Source organism: Sus scrofa, chromosome 14 (assembly GCF_054392235.1).
Source record: "Sus scrofa isolate SSC_HxYL_T2T_F1_AM1 chromosome 14, Sscrofa_HxYL_maternal_Yorkshire_Landrace_v2.0, whole genome shotgun sequence".
Classification (NCBI taxonomy): domain Eukaryota; kingdom Metazoa; phylum Chordata; class Mammalia; order Artiodactyla; family Suidae; genus Sus; species Sus scrofa.
Genome location: NC_139396.1, coordinates 55,853,642 through 55,874,403, shown reverse-complemented (window position 1 = coordinate 55,874,403; position 20,762 = coordinate 55,853,642). Strand labels below are relative to the sequence as shown.

The following is a 20,762-nucleotide window of genomic DNA, read 5'->3' as shown; positions in this document are numbered from 1 at the left end:
TTAAATGACCTTTAAATTTCAAGACTTTTTCAAGACACAATTGTCCAATCCTCATATTAATGAATATGCCAGATATTTTAATTTCCTGCACACCTGCCAAGTCTCTTCAGTTTAGAACATGATTTAATTCTAAGGTGCCTCCCTTTTTAAAAAACATTTTTGACTTAAGGTCAAAAGAATTTTTAAAAATATAATGCAAAAATATTTGACCATCTTTGAAACACTTAAATTATCTTCAAGTTTAAGAATTCTCCTGCCCACTGACTTAGGGCAGCCTCAGCTCTTCAACATTCAGTACTACTCTCTTGCTTTGCTTTTCAGCACTGCACTGATTTAAAATACACATTTTTTAAAAAATCACATCGCCATTGAACTTGGGCCAAATGCTTTGAAAGAGTGAGTTTAAGGGGATTGGGGGAATGGATGAAGTGTCTATAAATAGCAGTTCTTTGTGTCGCATCCACTGTATAATAAAGTGTTGTGTAACTCTGCCATACAACGTAAATAATGATAGTAATTTGCACTTTGTTATTACTATTCATCCTCAAAGTGAATCTGTGGTCTTTTGCCAATATTAAGGTCTATTTCTCACTTCCTTACATCCCCCAGGGTCCCTACTATGGTAGGAGCAGGTGGTAAACAATCCCCTGGTTCTGCGCACAGGTTTTACAACAGGTCTGTGCCCAGCTGCTTTCTTGCCTCTGCATTTTCAGTCTCACAAACCCAAAGGCAGTGTGGTCCACAGCTAGACCGAGCAAAACAGAGCCAGGGCAACGTAACTGCATGTCCATCACATTCTTATTAACGCCTCTTTCTCTTTTTAAATCATAATGACCCTGGAGACTCTAGCCCAAGGCAATAACGCTGGACTCTAAGTAGGAAGAATCGGGAAAGATTCCAGAAGAAATATTTCTAAAATTTCACTAGCCTGGAAGGCCTATTGTTAGTGTGACAGAATAATATGATTGAGCATTAACTGGACTTATTTTCTACTGTAGACTCATCATAAACAACTAAGGGGGATTTTTTTTTTTCCCCTAAGCAACTAAGTCTTAGAGTCCTGGGGTGCTGGGCTTGCCTTCCTCAAGGAAGCCTGGATGCCTAAGAACTTAGGGACTTGAAGATGAATTATCAAAATGCCAGGTCTTTTGAGGGGAAAAGATGGGAGTGTGGCATGAGAGAAGAGTGGCCCAGCCCCCTGAAGAGGAGGAGTGGGAGCAGGACAGTGGGAGAGAAGTACATTATACTATCTGGCTTATCAACCGAAATGTGCACACAAATTGCCTGCAGAACTTATTACAAAGGAATTCTGACTCAGGAGGTCTGGAGTGGGTCCAGAGACTCTGCATTTCTAACAAGCTCCCAGGTGGCACCAAGACTAAGGTCCTGGAACCTCACTTTGAGCCTCAGTGGGTAAGGAAGAATGGGTGGAATGACTTCGAAGGAAGGGCACAAAAAGTCTAAACCTCATTCGCTGTGGCATCGAGAACAACACAAAAGTTCCTGGTGGCTGAACTGTACACTGAGGGAAAGGCCACTATGATCAACAGAGCCATTCATCTTCAAAGGGATCATTCCTGCATAAAGGGTATCTATTCCAACAGACCATGCAAAGAACTGAAGACTAAAAGCCCTTCCCCAAACTTTCTGGCCTATTTCCCTACAAACTCTTAGACTTCTTGAGCGACCCTCAGAAGGGAAGGAATCCAACTCCCAACACCCAACAGACTAAATTTCCAGACTACCTTGGCTTGTGAAAGGAGCAGTAGAGGACCTTGAGCCAGATATATTTAGCATAGAAAAAAAAATTTTTTTTTAATTTTTTGGCTGAACGGGGACAGGTCGGGGGGAGATGGACTGGAAGTTTGTGACTGGCACATGCACACTGAGATACATGGAATGACTGGCCAACAGGGACATGCTGCACAGACCAGAGAACTCTACCCAATATTCTGTTATAGTCTCTGTGGGAAAAGAACCTGAAAGAGAATGGATATGTGTATATGTATGACTGAATCACTCTGTTGTACAGCAGAAATTATCACAACCTTGTACATCAACTGTATCTCAATAAAACTTAAAAAAAAAAAAAGAGTTTTTTTGGCTGTGCCCATGGCATACAGAAGTTCCAGGCCAGGGATCAAATCTGAGCCACAGCAGTGACCCAAGGCACAGAAGTACAATGCCGGATCCTTTCAAAAACTGAAATTTTTGACGGCAGGTGTCATGGAGCAAATTCATGTGAGTTACCCTTTCAATCTCAAACTTAAAGAGATTCAATTTCAAGAATCTATAAATAGCTATTTCATTAGTTATTCAATGACAAATGTTTAGGAGGTGCTGAATGAATTTCCCTAAGTTCTGATGGGGGCATCTGGGGGACTTCTGACAAGAGAAGCTAGTTGTAGGGGACAAGTATCCAAAAGATCTGAGGATTTAAATTGCTTGTCAATGATCTTGCCATGGTAACCAAAGAAGATAGCCCTTCCCCTTACACACAGTCTTCAAATTGCCCTTCAAAACGGTTCCCTCCTTCAATTCCTTGCTCTTCATTTAAACATGACTTCAGCAGTATAAACACATTCAGGAGAAAGACCCAGTTTGATTTTCTTCTGCCAGCCTCTTCCAAAGATAGCCTCGAATCCCATTCTCTCATAAGAACAAGTCTTAAAAATAAACTAAGGCAGTAAGTGCTGTGTCCAAAGCCAAGCTTGTTCCAAAGCTGAGAATAATAAAATTCAGGGTTCCCTTTTCCTAATCCAATTTTAAGAGCAAATGCCTTTTGCTGTTAATTTTGTTTGCAACCTCTGATCCTGCATCTCCAGCACCTGATGTTTTATTAAAGTATTTCCAAATCTGGTTCCGATTATATAAGAAAAGTTTGTGCCTGTGCTCATCAATGTCACAATTCACATGGAGATACCAGCTTGATTTGCCTTAATCCTCCAGAAGGTCTAAAATCTAGGCAGAGGGTAAGAAGGAATTACGGAATCTTTTGCTTGATCATCTGTCCTTGAGAAATAAAAAAATCACAAAGGGCTCCTCCAATGTTTTTGCTTAGCCATCAGGTTTTTTTTTTTTTTTAATTAGATGTCTTTGTTTACTATATGAGAATTTCACATTAAAAAATCCAAATTTCTGGTGTCTCTCGAAAAATCAGAAGACCTGGCAACATTTGACTGCTGTCCCTCATGACTGAGTACTGGTATAGTGGGCATTTGTGATCCTTTTGGCTGCCAGTATCCAAACCCCTCTCCCATATGTGGTGATGTCCCCAGTTCACAAGTCTTGGTGGGAGGCAGATGTCCCTTCATGACTCAAGCTATATACGCGGTCCTCACTAGCATGTGATCCAGGCCAGGCCAATTAGGCATGTCCTCCCAGGTTTTTAATAGGGCAGTAGCTTTAGGAAGGCTCCAGTACAAGAGAGAACTGAGGAATTATTTTGGACAATAGAAATGGTGAAAGCAACATTCAGTTTCTAGGAGCAACTGGGGCAGGAGCATCGGAAAGTCGGCAGCATAAACAGTTTCCTTACCGGCTTAATTCTGAAATAATTTTGATCATGGTTTCAGTTTCATGGCCCATCTTTCTTCCATTTTCCAAGTTACGTTCTCCGTCACTCTTACTGACTGTGAGCTAGGCAATATTTCATTGCTATAATCCTTTTCTGCTTACATCTTTCACCTACAAACCCTGCTGCCTTGAGGCAGGGCATGGTGTCCACCCAAATCCTCTTCCTTTATATATTAACTTTAGGCTACTCATAAGACTTGTGCAAGTCTTAGAATGCAAGTCTCCTCTCTCTCCTCCCTAAAGTGATACAATTTAATCACTGGGAGAAAAGCTAAGGACCATCTAGCGCAAACATCAGCAACGTGATGAGAAAAGTTTCCCAAAGGCACCTCCCTGCCCCACCATTTCCCCTTACATCTCATTGGGCAGAACCGGGTCACATGCTCACCCTTTAGGCCAATCAGAGAACTAGGGTCGCTGTGATTGCCTTAGGCTAGAGCAGTAGTTCAACTTTAGCTGAATATTAGAGTCAACTGAGCAGCTTTTTAAAATGCCAATGCAGGGTCACCTCTGGACCAAGTTTAATTGGTCTAATTGGACTTCTGGTTTTGGAATTTTTAAAAATCATCTGACTTTTTTTTTGTTTGGCCTTGCCCACAGGGTTTAAACCCAAGCCACAGCAGTAACAGCGCTAAATCCTTAACCGCCAGGCCACCCAGGAACTCCTCTCTGGTGCTTTTACTATCAACTCTCTCTAGCTCAGCCCCGCCCATTCTACAAATGCCAATACTAAGGTGCAAAGAGATGTTAAGTTCTCCAAAAGACTATACCTTCAGTTAACAGCAAAAAACAGACACAAGGAAAACCACACACACACACAAATGACATTTACTAGGACATGCTTGTTTTTCCAGAAGAGACACGTGAGTACTCATTCTTTTTCTTAGAAAGTGAAGTCAGCTCCCTCAGCTGAGAAGCAGTAGAATGTAAGGTGGTGGTTATCAAACTTAAGTATATTGGAATCCCTTGGAGGGTTTGTTACAACCCAGAAGCCTGGGGCCACTCCCAGAGTTTCAGATTTAGAGGGTCTGGGGTGGGGAGGGGGGAGAATAATTAGCATTTCTAATAAGTTCCCACGCATGCTGCTCCTGCTGGTCTAGCAACCACACTAGCCACTAGCATAATGGCTAAGAATTTGGGCTATAGAATCACACCGTCTCCATGAGATCCTGTTCTGCCCCTTACACCAAGTCACAGCATGGGCAAGTTAGGGAACAAACCTATGAAATGGAACCAAAAATAGCAGCTTGGGCTTATGGCAACAACTCCATATGCATTTAGACTGCAAAGCACTCAGAACAGTGTCTGGCCCATAGTAACTGCCTAATGAATATTAGCTATTATCTTTCATTCACTCATTCAGCAAATAATTATAAATTGTGTGCTTCCTTTGAGACATGCACCATTCCAGGCACCAGGAGGGCAGTGGAGAGGAAATCCAGTGGAGAGGAAGCCTTGCCTCTCAGTAAGCTTACAATGCACTGGTGGAGGCACACAATTGTTGACCTTGTAAATACATAATATAAGGCCACACAGAAGAATCATGCACTCCAAGCTAACTGAACAGCAGGTGCACAAGAAGTTTTATGAGAACTTGGTCCAGTCTTGTTTGCATCTTCCAGCTCAAGGAGGTGGTGGCATCATGTTTCTAATGCAAAGGCCCCTGAGCAGCATGGCTCTGGCCATGGCAGCTGAATAAAGCTCAAGTTACAGCTTTTTGTTTTTTGTTTTTTGTTTTTTGTCTTTTGTCTTTTGTCTTTTTGTTGTTGTTATTGTTGTTGTTGTTGTTGTTGCTATCTCTTGGGCCGCTTCCATGGCATATGGAGGTTCCCAGGCCAGGGGTTGAATCAGAGCTGTAGCCACCGACCTACGCCAGAGCCACAGCAACGCGGGATCCGAGCCGCGTCTGCAACCTACACCACAGCTCACGGCAACGCTGGATGTTAACCCACTGAGCAAGGGCAGGGACCGAACCCGCAACCTCATGGTTCCTAGTCGGATTCGTTAACCATGCGCCACGACGGGAACTCCCAAGTTACAGCTTTTTGAATCAGGTTTGCCAGATAAACAGAACCAATAGTATATGTGTCTATATATGTTTATATTTGTATTTATATTTATGTGGTAATGAGTATATTTAAATATTATTTATATTTATACTATATATTATATTTCTGTAGCTTTAAAATATTTTATAGTATGTACTATGTAATAAATATTAATTTATTATTATATATATTATATGTACTATATATTTTATACTTAAATTGTATATTAGATATTTATCTAGATATTTACATGACATAAATATCTCAGGAACTGACTCACGTGATTATGGAGGCCAAGAAGTCCCATGACTTGCTGTCTGCAAGCTGAAGACCCAGGAATGCTGGTGGTGTATTCAGTATGAAACCAAAGGCCTGAGGATCAAGAGCACTGATGTCTGAGGGCAGGAGAAGATGGCTGTTCCAGTTCAGAATGAGAGCAAATTCACTCTTCCTCCACCTTTTTTGTTCTATTCAGGCCCTCCATGGATTCGATCATGCCTACCTGCATTGGTGAGAGTGGTCTGCTCTACTCAATCTACCAATTCAAATGCCAATCTCTTCCAGAAACACTCTCAGAGTCTTACCCCAAAAATAATGTTCACCAGCTCAATGGGCATCACTTAGCCCAGTCAAGTTGACACATAAAATTAACTCTCCAAGGCATAGTCACACCCACCAGTTGTTTAGGTTTTATTTGAAAGAAAATATCTGCGACAAGAGCAGGATGGTGGAGAGCCTGCTGGAAGGGGAGGAGAGAGGAAGGTGGAATGCACTGGATGCTTACTTAGATTATTTCATCTAATCCTTACAACCATCTTGGAGTAGATATGATGAGGATGAGGAGAGAAGTAACCTGCCCAGAATTTAGAGGAAAAAAGTTGCATCCTGGCAATCTGCACAGCCATTGTTAGGAGGAAGCAGAGATTAGGGCACTGTCATATCACAAGCCACATCTGACCCCCTTTCTCTGACTCCTCAAGTAGGGGCCAGGGTGAAGCCATAAATGCCATTGTATATTTGCCCACTGTCCCTCTACTCTGCTCCTAAAACAGGCCGCAGTGAAGGAGTAAGATGCCCAAAGCAGCTAATTCTCAATCAGAACACTTTTTTTTCTTTTTTTCTTTTTAGGGCCACACTTGCTGCATATGGAAGTTTCCAGGCTGGGAGTCGATTGGGAGCTGGAGCTGCAGGTCTTCCCATAGCCAGAGCAATGACAGATCCTAGCTGAATCTGCAACATACACCATAGTTCACAGCATCTCGGGATCCCTAACACACTGAGCAAGGCCAAGGATCAAACCCGCTTCCTCATGGATACTAGTCACGTTCATTACTGCTGAGCCACAATGGGAACTCCCTGAATCAGAACAATTCTGATCCCAGGCCACTCATCTCTTCCCAGAACTGTTGTCTTTTGCAACATGTTTTTTGTTTTGTTTTTGGCTGCACCCGCAGCATATGGAAGTTCCCAGGCCAGGAATCGAACCTGAGTGGCCACAGAGACAATACTCAATCCTTAACCCTCTGCCCCACAGTGGGAACTCCTCCACACGTTTTTAAAAAACTTTATTATGAATGTAATACACACTCATTTCTGGGAAATACAGACCAGCAAAATAGAAGAAAACAAAATCCCCTCACCTCAGAAAAAAATACTAGCATTTTGATATGAGATCAAAGGGACCCTGTCCTGTATGTTTACTAACTAGGCCTTTCTAGTTATACAAGTTAATCTAACCGGAGTGATTTACCTATTTATTTGTTCATTCCTGGAGGTCGGTTCTGTAAATTTCGTTGGGCGAGGGACATAGGTCTGGGAGACAGAATGGAGTTGTTTGTAATTGTTTTCCAATTTGAAGTACTTCACCTCCCAGCTCTGGGGCCAAAAGTATTTCGAGTCTTTTTTCATACTGTATCTATATTCAAGAACTGGCCTTGTCAATTGGGAGTGGTTTTTCCTCAGGATTTTTTGCGCTGGCAGCTTTCTGTGCCTTTGAACAGTAAGTGTTTGAACTTAGTTTATGGCTGCAATTGGCTTTGGCTGTGAGACTTTAATTCGTAATGACGATAGGCGGCCGCAGCGGGTGGTCTGCCCTCTCCTGCTCCCTGTCCCCCTAGGCTCAGAACCGCGTCAGAGACAGCACAACTCGAGCTAGGAGGTCGGAGTCGGAGCTAGGCGGGCTGCGGGCACCTCTAGTAACCCGGCAACGGGGGCCTTAGCAACGGGGAGGGGGCGGGACCAACGGAGGAAGTCGGAAGCAGGCAGCTAAATATCGCGACACTTACTTTTGCGCGCGAACTCTAAGCTCTAGGGTCGCGGGGCCAGGTTCGCGGTTGCTCGCGGGGCAGGCCCCTGAGGGACGAGACGGCGTCACTGGACCTGGACACCTTCATCACCCCATCATGCAGACCTCAGCGCACAAGCAGCAGCAGCAGCCCGAGGCAACCAAGATCAGGAACCTGCCCTGGTAGGTCGAGGACCGTTTGCCGCAGGCAAGGGGGTGGGCCGCGCGGGGAGGCGGAGGCCGGAGTGGTCAAGGGGCTGGTCCTCAGCCCGACCTCGCCCCGCCGCCCACAGACTTGCGCGCCTTAACACCCTCAACTTCCCAGTCACGCTCCATTCTATTTAGAACTTTTCCCAGCTGCCCTCACCCCGCACCCCCATGTCTCATACTGGCCCTCTTTCCTGTTGCCAGAAGACTGAGTGACAACACAGGGCTTCGATCCCGTGTCTCCCAGACTTTGCACTGGCCTCCGTGGCAAAATGTTCTCTCTTGCCAAAATATTCTCTCCATGCGATTACTGGTCAAATTCTAAACTAGAAGATTAATAGTACCAGTGCTGGAGTTCCCATAGTGGCACAGCAGAAACAAATCTAACTAGTATCCATAAGGACGCAGGTTTTCATCCATGGCCTCGCTCAGTGGGTTAAGGAACCCGCGTTGTGGTGAGCTGTGGTGTAGGTCGCAGATGCTGCTCGGATCCTGCGTTGATGTGGCTGTCCCCTGCGCTGGCAGCTGCAGCTCTCATTGACCCCTAGCCTGGGAATTAACATATTCCCATGGTGCGGCCCTAAAAAAGACCAAAAAAAAAAAAAAAAAAAAAAAGTCCCCTAGTTAAGTTTTCTTTAGATGATTTTGTCAGATTAGCGGGCACCCTATTACAGTTTGACCTTTACAAAGACCCTACGAAGTAGGTACTGTTAATCCCCGTTTTACCAAAAGGTTAAATGACTTGCCTAAGGTCCAGAGTTGGGAAATAGGTTTGGATTTGAACCAGGTGGTCCAGATTCAGAACTTGCACTTTTAACCATCCTACTTCTACAACTCATGGTTTAAAGACTGATGGGATTTGGCTTGACTTCAGAAAACTCAAATTTCTTTTGTTTCCAATAACAAGTTATGTTTGGTTTTAGTCATAATAAAATACATAACATAAAATTTACACTTGTAACAATTTTAAACTGTACAATTAGGTGGCATTAAGTACATTCAGAATGTTGTGTAACCATCCTACTGTCATCACCCCCAAGTGACTCCATACCCACTGGCAGTGGCTCCCCATTCCCCACTCCTTCATCTCCTGGCAACCACTAATCTTCTGTCTGTGAATTTGCTTGTTCTGAATATTTCATATAAATGGAATCAAACAATAAATGGCCTTTCGTGACTGGCTTTTTTCTTATATCAGCAGCTCATTTCCTTTTATTGCCAAATAATATTCCATTGTATGGATATACCACCATTTTTTTAAATCCATTCATCTGTTGATTTATATTTGGATATGAGTTCAATTTTGGATTAACTTTAGATACCCATCCATGTTGAGGTTTTAGGCAGACATCTGGAAAGGTGAAATTAGAGCAGTTTTTCAACACTACTGATATTTTGGGCCAGATGTTTGGAGTTGAGGGAGGGCATGGGAGTTATCTTGTGCATTGTATGATGTTTAACAACATCCCTGGTGCCTATCCACTAGACGCCAGTAGCATCCTTCACCCAATTGTGACAGTGGAAAATGTCTCCAGGTATTATCAGGAGTTTGCTGGAGGACAAAATTGCCCCTGGTGAGAACCACTGGGTTTTTTTTTTTTTTTTTTTTTTTTTTTTTTGTCTTTTTGCTATTTCTTGGGCCGCTCCTGCGGCATATGGAGGTTCCCAGGCTAGGGGTCGAATCGGAGCCGTGGCCACCGGCCTACACCAGAGCCACAGCAACGCAGGATCCGAGCCGCGTCTGCAACCTACACCACAGCTCACGGCAACGCCGGATCGTTAACCCACTGAGCAAGGGCAGGGACCGAACCCGCAACCTCATGGTTCCTAGTCGGATTCGTTAACCACTGCGCCACGACGGGAACTCCGAGAACCACTGGGTTAAAGGATTTTGTGTCTCTTCCTCTTTTAGTTAGGATATGAAAGGATTCTTTTGCATGTAACAAGATATTCTTGTATTTATATATGTTGTAATCTATGCTAAATTGTATTTCAGGGTTGAAAAATACCGGCCACAGACACTGGATGATCTCATTTCTCATCAGGACATTCTGAGTACTAGTAAGTATCTATGTGTCAGTTGCTGGTATCCTAGCTGCAGGACCTAGGAATGTTGTCTCTGCTGAGTAATAACTTTGAAGAATCTGACTGAGCTTTATAGGATGTGGCTTTAACAACTGAGTCAGATTTTTCCTTTTTTTTTTTTTTTTTTTTTTTTTTTTTCTTTTTTCTTTTTTGGTCTTTTCTAGGGCTGCACCTGCAGCACATGGAGGCTCCCAGGCTAGGGGTCTAATCGGAGCTGTAGCCGCCGGCCTACACCACAGCCACAGCAACGTGGGATCTGAGCCGAGTCTACGACCTACACCACAGCTCACGGCAACACCAGATCCTTAACTACTGAGCGAAGCCAGGGATTGAACCCGAAACCTCATGGTTCCTAGTTGGACTCATTAACCACTGAGCTACGACGGGAACTCCCTGAGTCAGATTTTTCATTCCTAAACCTGCCCCAGCTTTGAACATAGGACTGAAGTGCACTCAGCCCAACTCAAGGGCCCACGGTGAATGAGGCACCTCTCAGAGACTGACAGTGTCTCTCTTTTTCCCCAATCTTCAGTTCAGAAGTTTATCAGTGAGGACCGCCTTCCGCACCTCCTTCTCTATGGTCCTCCAGGCACGGGAAAGACATCCACCATCCTGGCCTGTGCTAAACAGCTGTACAAAGATAAGGAATTCGGCTCCATGGTCTTGGAGGTAAATGGGAGGATTACTCTTATTCTCTAAGGACTCCAGTCTCTTTTAATTCTGCTAGTTTTTTGTTTGTTTGTTTTTTTCAGGGCAGCACCTGCAGTACATGGAAGTTTCCAGGCTAGGGATCCATTCGGAGCTACAGCTGCTGCCAGCCTACACCACAGCCACAGCAATGCAGGATCCAAACCACGTCTGCGACCTATACCACAGCTCACAGCAACTCGAGATTCTTAACTCGCTGAGTGAGGCCAGGAATCGAACCTGCAACTTCATTGTTCCTAATTGGATTCGTTTCTGCTTCACCACAACAGGAACTCTTCTTCTAGTTTTGTTTTATGTTACGAGTTAGTTGCTCTGCTGGTGGTTGGGAAAGAAGCAGACATAAGATATTTCAGTTCAGTTTTTTCTTTGACATTTTGGCCTCGATTGGTATTAACTAGAGGACAGTGGTAGGGCTAGGTGTTTTTCTTTGCTCTTGCCAACTTTTACCCAAACACTCAATGGTCACTGAGTTGCTGGCCCTCTCCTGTGCGCCCACCCCACCCCACCCCCAATCCCTTCTCCATGTTGCTCCGCCCTGTTCTTGCCCTGGAAGTCTCAGGTCTGTTGACTTCAAGCTCTCCTGCCCTCTGGCTCCTGGTGAGGTTTGGGTCCAGTGGGGGCCCTGGCAGGAGTTGGGGAAAGGAAAATGATGTCTGGTCCTGCTCTGGGGTCGCCACAGGCTGATAGCTTCCCCACCCGGAGGGCACAGCACTCAGCCCTCCCCAGGTGCCAGCACCACTCCCCACCAACTCTTTTAGACCTGGGGGTAATGATGGGCTCCATTAGCCTCTGAAGTATTACATAGACCTTGTGGTTTCCCCACACCTCACCAGCACCTTCTTTTTTTTTTTTTTGTCTTTTGTCTTTTGTCTTTTCAGAGCCATACCCACGACATATGGAAGTTCCCAGGCTAGGGGTCAAATTGGAGCTGTAGCCACCAGCCTACACCACAGCAGCTCGGGATCCGATCCGTGTCTGTGACCTACACCACGGCTCACCACCGGATCCTTAACCCACTGAGTAAGGCCAGGGATCAAACCCTCATCCTCATGGATACTAGTCAGGTTCATTAACCACTGAGCCACGACAGGAACTCCCCTCACCAGCACCTTTTAAAATCTCTCTTCATTTAATTTGCTTCATTTACTGAATTTGAGTATGGGGACTAGATTGATACACTTAGATAATGAAATTCTAAATATTGTCTATTGTACAAAAAAAAGTTTAGCTTACCTTTTTGTTAAAGATCTTGGAACCTTGCTGCTACCAGTGTTCTTACTTCCATGTATTAAAAAACTTGGTAATGTATGGGTTGCTCTGGCTTGTGGTAGCTAAAATTTATATCATTCTGCATGTGCCAGAAGTGCTGTTCACTGTGACCGGACCAATTAATTATTCCTCTTGTCAGTGATTGTCCCCAAAAAGGGGAGGAAAGAAAGTCATTTACCTTTCAGAATATATAGTAATGATCTAGTGAGTTGTGATTCTTAAATATAATTGTGACCTTGTTTTTAATGATTATCTCATATCTGTCCTTAGACCTTGAAACCTAGCTTGCTGAACAGGACTGATGAAAAGATACAGTAATTCATGAATAGCACACCAACATGTTTTCTATTCATTCTGGCTTCTCTCTTTCACATTTAGCTGAATGCTTCAGATGACCGAGGAATAGATATCGTTCGGGGACCAATCCTGAGCTTTGCTAGCACAAGGACAATATTTAAGTAAGAATTCTTTGCATAATTTCTCCCCCTAAAGATTTTGATCAGTGAGATGATAGAGTTTAATTTTTAAAACTCTCTCCTTTGCCAGTTTGTAAAGGTTTAAAAAAAAAAAGAAAGCAAACTTTGTCAAAAGCAGCCATGAAAAAGAGAAAAAGCACAGGAATGGTAGTAAGAAATATTAAAGTAAAATATTATCTAAATCTGTATTAGAAGTTCTCTGGGGAAGCAGTAGTTTCACTTAATTAGTTAACAGGGCTGGTTACATCATCAAACTGGATGAACTAGTTTGAATTTAAACAAAGTGAACTGAGATCAGGGTGGATAACTAGGATGGTGGAAAAAAAGGAAAAAGATGAGAAGACAGGCTTAAGTAAAGGTGGAGGGGAAAGCAGCACTGGAACAATAGGCTCCTTTGGGGAAGAAAGATGGAGGTGCCAGAGGACATAGTCTAACACAAATACGGAAATTAGAGTTCATTCTCTTTGAGATTTGAAGCAGGGATGGGGTGTTTGCTCCGTGTGACCACAGGTGGCTGCTCTGGTCAGAGTTCTCAGAGAAACGAACTCTGAGACAGGGCCTGATGGCACAGATGTGAAGGTGTAGGTTTGGGCCTGGAAGTCGAAGTGAGATGGAAGAAACCTTTAGGTGGTACCATTTGTTTTCCTAGGAAGGGCTTTAAACTAGTGATCTTGGATGAAGCTGATGCCATGACTCAGGATGCCCAGAACGCCTTGCGGAGAGGTAAGGAGCACTGCTGTGTGTGTCAGTGTTGGCTGAGGCATGCTTTGGAAGAATTAAGAACTCTAGACATGATGTAGGACGTGGCTTCTTTCAAGTTTTTATTCATCTTCTGGCCAAGAGAAATCTCTGTATGCCTTTCACCATGTATCCCACCTGATGAGCTAGACAAAAATCTCTGTATCAGGGGTAACCCCTCAGTAGGTTAAAGACATAAGCCCTTTGGGGACTTTAAGGTATGACACACTGGGGTTTCATCTGCCTTTTCTACTACGGTCAGTTTTAGGGTTGGGCATTTATATTGTTTGATGGGCTAGGCCTCTCTGCTGCTGGTACCTTTAGATACAAAATGGCCAGGGAACAAATACTAGAAATTTAGTTGCACTCAGAAAACTGACATTACTTCACCCTTTCCAAGAGAATGGTGTGGCAGAGGAGGGAGAGTGTACTGTGATTTGTCAGTCTTAAGGTGCCTGGTGCATTTAATTTCTCTGCAAGTACATTTTTAATCTCTCTCATGAAGATTCTGCAGTAAACAGCTAGGAGAGAAGATCTTTAGGGGTTCTGGGGAGGAGTGGAGAGCAGCCCATGTTTAAGAGGAGGAGGAGGAATATCTTCTGGTCCTAGAAGCTTTGGCAGCCTTCCTTCGTCATGTTGTGTGGGGGTCTGTCTGGACAGGTCCCAGCCTGTGAATATTGGTAGCTACAGGATGAAACCGCTGTCACAAGCATCTCTGAATCTGGGTTACCGCTCTCTTGAATGCTCTAAGGGTTTGAGACAAGGTCCACCGGGAAATCCACAAAAAGCACCCCCTCCCCCACCCACTAGAAGGTGGAGCATCATCCATCTGCCAAACAGAACTTTATGCCAAAGGACAGGATTACTAGGTTTCCTATCTTAATGGAATGGCATGGCAAGAGTGCCAGAATCGTGGCCAGCCATGGAAAAGGAAGCATTTTGTACAGTCCTGAGGAGGTGACACATTCACCAGGTCTGGAAAGAGAGTGGCTGATTTCCAGTCTTTGACCCCCTCCAGGGACACCCTCTGGGTTTCTGGGTCCTTTGAAGACTCCGAATGGATGTGAGGTAGTTTTCTTTTCCCTTGCCAGTGATTGAAAAATTTACTGAAAATACCAGATTTTGCCTCATCTGCAACTATCTGTCAAAGATCATTCCCGCCTTGCAGTCGCGGTGTACAAGGTTCCGATTCGGCCCCCTGACTCCTGAACTCATGGTTCCCCGCCTGGAACATGTTGTAGAAGAAGAGAAGTAAGTATGTTAGAAAGTAGGGCAAGGGGAGGGCCTTGGGGACTGAGTGTAGTATAAGGCGACCAGCTGGTACATTTGTAAAGGTGATAAGGTTTGTAAACCACTCAGGAGAGAGACTGGTATCTCACAGACATTCTTCATACACGTCAACTGGGGATTTCCCTTGGTGGTGAAGTGGGTTAAGGATCTGATGGTGTCACTGCTATGGCTTGGGCCACAGCCATGACACGGGTTCAGTCCTTGGCCCCAGAACTCCCACACACTGGGGGTGCAGCCAAAGGAAAAGAAAATGCATTTGGTTCTCTTGATTCCATCCTCCTCCTCTGGAAGCTGTCCCAGTTCCCTCCTACTCTTCTTTTATCATTGGAGACAGCAGCTGCCAAGTCCCTTCTGCTGAGATGCTTCTAGCCCTTTGTACCTAGAAGGGAAGGTCTGAGACATCACATTGTGTGTAATCACATGCCATACCAGTAGCCACCCTGAGCTACTGCTGATCTGAAAGGAGGTGCTTCGACTCTGGGACCCCAGAGCCAGTGCCCTCTCCCTCGCAGTGGACAGAATTCAAAGCTGCTTGCTCAGCACAGCAGGGCTTGGTCCTAAATAGGGTCTTTCTGGATCTGAGCTGTGACTGCTAACTTGAGGCTCACATCCCCAGTGAGGCCTGGATCCTGTAGACCAGGGGAGTGTTGGGAACTCCGTCCTTACCTTTTCTTCTTGTGTTGCTTCAAAGCCTTGATCATCCCAGGCCATCGTGTTCCCTTGGGGAATGCTTATGTTCCCAGGGCCTCTAAAACCTTTCTGCCATTTCCTTTTAGAGTTGATATAAGCGAAGATGGGATGAAAGCGCTCATAACACTTTCCAGTGGAGATATGCGAAGGGCCCTGAATATTTTGCAGGTACAGTACAACTTGCCACAAACCTTAGTCGTTGCTTCAGAATAGTTTTTCAAGACATGAGCAACAACACGACTAGTGTGTTAATTCAGAAATCTGGAACTGGTGAGATCTTGATCTTATAACATGTCAGTCATACTGCCACCATTGTTTTAATTGAAAAACTTGCTGCAAACGAGGGAAAGATAGGGAGGGACTCGGCGGCAGTAACAGAGCCAACAAGCCGTGGCATCTTCCCATGAGGCCCCTCAGCAGTGTACCGGTTCGAGCTGTCCTGTGCCCGCCCCCCAGCTGCACTGCTGCCTCCACAGCCATGCCGGATTCTCCCCATCTGCAGAGCACCAACATGGCCTTTGGGAAGGTGACAGAGGAGACCGTGTACACCTGCACAGGGCACCCACTCAAGTCAGACATCGCCAACATTCTAGACTGGATGTTGAATCAGGATTTCACCACGGCCTACAGGAGTATCCTTTCTCTGACCAGGCTCGGTGCCTTAAGTACCTGAGGCCTGGCCATGGCCCCAGGAGCTCAGGCTGCAGGCAGCATCTCTACCCTCCTTGTAAGATAGCTGGCTGCATGTGCCCCCTTCCAGCCTGTTCTGGGAGCAGGATGTTTGCGGGTGGGATGGGCACTTGTTTTTAGTGCCCCAAAGTTCTTCCCAAAGGGCCCTGACCTGGGTTTGGCTTGAAGCCATTTCACTCATACTTGGAAGGGAAGCAGTTAGACCTGGGATGGGAGATGCAGGCATTTTCAAGTGGTCAGTGTTATTCTTGATGCAGTCTTTTGGGGAATGCATGTGGCTCAGTTTTCTACTGGACAAAGATACAGCTGTATCTCTCAGCAGGCCCTTACTGGAGATGAGACTAGAAAGATAAGAACTGGGATCCAACATGTGTACCTTCAAATTGGAAAACAGCTGTGTTGGGATGAAAAGCCCTACTTTCAAAAGTCATTCATCAGGGTTTGGATTCCAAATTCCCTGCAGTGTGTTTGTTCTGGAACTTGTTTCCTTTACCTTAACTGCTCCTCCTCAGATATTATGGAGTTGAAAACTCTGAAGGGACTGGCATTAAATGACATCCTGACGGAGATACACTTGTTTGTGCACAGAGGTAACCTGGGTCGCTCCCTGGCTGGGAAGCTGTGCGGAAGGCTGCATGCTTTGGGAATAAGGGTGGTTGAAAAGGGAACATGAGGCTTCACTTTGGAAGCAAAGAAATAGGAATGAAGAGATACAAGCCTGACCCCTCATTTTCAGTTTTACTTACTGTTTAAATGCTCTTTGACCTCTAAAATGCTGGGGGGAAAGAGGAAAGAAACTCCTGAAGGCTAACATGTCCTCCAAGGGTTTGTGTTTACAGTAATAGCTAGTATATTTTATTTCATATTTGTAAAAGGGTATTTTCTCCAAAACGAGAGAGGGGGAAGGAAGATCTACCTTCACATAAAACCGAAGCAGTCTCCACTAAACAATTTTAAGTTCCACGCTTGGTTCTACCTGCTGTAGAGAACTGGTTCTCAAGCTCAGCAGTATATACAAATCACCCCAGACCAGTTCAGTTGCCTCTCCCTGGGCACAGCAGATGATCTAAGTGATCTGCTCTGCCTGATCTGCTGCCAACTGAGCATGAACTGACTTTTAAAAATCAGTTGTTTGGAGTTCCCGTCATGGCGCAGTGGTTAACGAATCCGACTAGGAACCATGAGGTTGCAGGTTTGATCCCTGCCCTTGCTCAGTGGGTTAATGATCCGGCGTTGCTGTGAGCTGTGGTGTAGGTCGCAGACGCGGCTTGGATCCCGTGTTGCTGTGGCTTTGGCGTAGGCTGGTGGCTACAGCTCTGATTGGACCCCTAGCCTGGGAACCTCCATCTGCCACAGGAGCGGCCCAAGAAATGGCAAAAAGACCAAAAAAAAAAAAAAAAAAAAAAAAAAAATCAGTTGTTTTTAAAATTGGGATGGCAACTGAGATTTCAACATACAAGTTAATTTATGGAGTGACCCAGTTGCTGAAAGGGCTGTTTTTGACGGCTCTTCCATTTTCTTATGATCACTTCGGAATGCTTTTTTTTTTCTTTTTGGCTTCCCTATGAAGACAACATGGAGTGAATAGAAACCATGAAAACCTATTCATGTTGTGCCTCCTTAGAGGTGTGATGATGAGATCTGGGGCCTCAGGAGAAGATTAGCATTATCTATGTGATGTGATCTTCTGTGATTTTTTTTCCTTAAATAGTAGGTAGCGACAGACAGACCCCACTCATTTGATCTTGTTTTTCCCCCAGTTGACTTTCCATCTTCAGTTCGAATACATTTATTGACCAAAATGGCAGACATTGAGTAAGTATTTCCTAATTTTAACTCTTCTCCTCCCTTGTGAGTTGTTTGGGTTTTTGTTTTTCCCTACTTAATTTCACTGTTGTATCTAACTCATTCCTATACTAGTCTAATTTGGGTGGGATTACTGAATGGGGCATGGGGAAGGATGGGAGCCGCTTATTTAAAGAACATTTATGGATAAACACAAGGACAGGTACAACTCAGTTATGTATTTGAGATAAAGGCTTCTCCTCAGACCTCAAAGGCTTGCTCCACCTTGGTTGTGGACATGCTCTCATTATCTGGGAGGCCTCCTTCAGTTCAGACATCAAGGTCATTTGGGGACGACCAGCTATCCAGCTGTTATTAAGAAGGCATTTTGGCATATGAAAGCATATGGTGGGGAAAGTAAACATAAACTCAATTTTCCACTTTGCCTGGTTCAGAAAACACAGTGATTAGCCCCCAGTGAAGCTGGCAGCTATCATTTAAGTAGACAAAAGCACTGGGTTCAAAATAGATGTCCACGTAGGCCAACTCTAATTTGCTATCATTGCCTTTCCACACACACCAATTAGGTCACTTCTTAGCGCTACACTGTGAATATCATGATTTTGTTCTCAATGGCTGGGCACTTAAAAGGTGGCAAGATGAAATTCCAGTGTCTTGCTTTATTGGCTAGACAACAGACCCACAGATTTGGCAACCAAACTTCCCAGTGAATTGGGAGGAAGAAAATCTCAATTATAATTCCTCCTGATACATTTTGCAGGTGAAAAAAGAAATCCTCATCACATAAATTTTGCATATCCATGTAGAGTTTAAACAAAGTTCAGAACACTGCTACTGGTAACAATTTTAATTTTTCCTCCCCAGTTGGAATCAGATTTCTTTCTAATAACATAAGTTTTTAACTTCTCCTTGATTTGTTCTGAAATGCTGACTAAACTCATTTTGTAAAGAAACACTAATTTAAGCATTACGCATTAAAGGAATCTTTTTGTTTTTTTGGGGGGGGTTTCCTCCTTTTTTGGCTTCCTTGTGGCATATGGAGTTCACAGGCCCAGGGATCAGTTCCAAGCTGCAGTTATGACCTACACCGCAGCTGCTGCAATTCTAGATCCTAACCCACTGTGCCAGACCAGGGATCAAAGCTGCCTGCCAGCACTCCAGAGATGCCACTGATCCCCTTGTGCCACAGTAGGAACTCTGGGAACTAAATTTATAAATGAGTGTATGAGGCAGCAAAGAAAATGTTAGGGGACACATACAAGATTACTTGTGACCTCCTCTGTGACCAATCTGTGACCTCCTCTGTCTTCCACCAGCCAGATTTTCAGTCTGATTGCTCTTGTTCTCTCGTCAAGGCAGTTGTCATTGTCTCCTTACCTTTTGTTTGATTTCTTTTAGGTACAGACTTTCAGTTGGCACCAATGAGAAGATCCAACTGAGTTCCCTCATTGCCGCCTTTCAAGTCACCCGAGACCTGATTGTCACAGAGGCCTAGATGCCAAGGACCATTCACTGCCAGTTCTCAGGCCCAGAAGTGACTGGAGAGTAGGGGTCTCAGTCACAGATGAACTGCTGCCCAGGCTATGGGATGAAGCCACAGTCACTCCCAGTTTTGGAAATTCCAGGCATGGGTGGGCAGACATTAAAAAGTGCCATGTTTGTTAGTGCTTGGACAGGAATGTATAAAACTTTTTTTTTTTGTCTTTTAAGGACTGCTCTCGTGGCATATGGAGGTTCCTATGCTAGGGGTCCAGAGCTGTAGCTGCCAGCCTACACCACAGCCTCAGCAATGTGGGATCCGAGCCAAATCTGTGACCTACGCCACAGCTCACAGCAATGCCGGATCCCTAACCCACTGAGCGAGGGCAGGGATTGAACCCACGTTGTCATGGAAGCTAGTCGGGTTCGTTAACCACTGAGCCACAACGGGAACTCCCAAAACATTTTTAATGTACAGCTCTCTTACTGCACTGCCCATTTGTGTTTTATAAGGCAGGAAAAAAGCAAAAGCCTTAATTAAGGCTTTCTACCTTTCAGTTGCTTGGATGACTGGAAACTGGCCTATGCCATTTGGAACATCAGGCTTTCAAATCTAATATGGTCCAAGGATCTTCTAACTCAAGGTAAAAAGAACTTCTCCAGAACTGTTTATAAATCTAATCTGTGGCACCATCTCCATCTACTTTAAATAGGTGTTAATGGGTTTCTGGCCCAAACTATTATACTCTTATAAAATGCACTCAACTTTCTTACTTTAAAAACTGGCCTTTTTATTTCTCTTGAAGAAGTTGCTAGCAGGTTCCTAATTGTAGTGTGAAGAGCAGAGAAAACATTTGTTTTAACTGATGCCACTGGGGCCAAAGATCATCCAACATGACTTGTCTAACCTGGGGCACAGGAGAGTAAGCCTGACCCTAAAGTGCAGCTGCTGAAAGGATTAGGACTCGTGTACAAGTGGAGCAGTTTACCCTCGCGCATTTATGCCGCACTAATGATGGTGTACTTCCCAGTAAAAATAAAGCAGCTTGACATGTTAACCAGTGACTCCTTCCTTAGCCACTTACAGACACTGACTTGTTCAACCTGCATTCATATGAAAAAGCCTCCTCCATCACTGATATCACAGAATCAGCTTTCTTTGGAGGCTATTTCTTTGCAAAGATGTCCAGTTCTTACACCACCAAGAGAAGTGGTTATGCCCATCACTCACGCAGGACTTGCTGCCCAAGGGGGACAGCAAAGTTTGAAGCTAATGGGGAGGATGGGGGAATCTTTTTAAGGAAGCTGCCCAGAGCCTCTCGGACTATGCTGTATATGGTATTTCAAGACAGCCACAAGATTTAAATTTTGCCCGACCCACTCCCAGCTCTCCTGTACTCACTTGTTTTAAAAGGT

The 20,762-nt window shown here is 44.5% G+C and overlaps 2 protein-coding genes across 4 annotated transcripts in view; one reads left to right on the top strand and one right to left on the bottom strand.

The window, feature by feature from the left end:
- VSIG10 (V-set and immunoglobulin domain containing 10) overlaps positions 1-20,762 on the bottom strand; it is a 99,418-nt gene that overhangs the window by 7,472 nt on the left and 71,184 nt on the right. The gene's annotated exons all lie outside the window — the stretch shown is intronic.
- Positions 7,920-20,404, top strand: RFC5 (replication factor C subunit 5). Of its 2 annotated transcripts, XM_005670675.4 has the most exons (11): positions 7,920-8,091; positions 10,112-10,176; positions 10,733-10,869; positions 12,556-12,635; positions 13,303-13,376; positions 14,483-14,642; positions 15,458-15,539; positions 15,874-16,003; positions 16,574-16,651; positions 17,822-17,876; positions 19,266-20,404. In XM_005670675.4, the coding sequence occupies exons 1-11, from the start codon at positions 8,027-8,029 to the stop codon at positions 19,360-19,362; spliced, it is 1,023 nt and encodes a 340-aa protein (XP_005670732.1). In that variant the 5' UTR covers positions 7,920-8,026; the 3' UTR covers positions 19,363-20,404. The 2 variants fall into 2 exon arrangements, 1 of the variants encoding a protein (XP_005670732.1); XR_014826153.1 differs by lacking the exon at positions 17,822-17,876 and having other exon boundaries at positions 16,574-17,253; positions 19,737-20,404.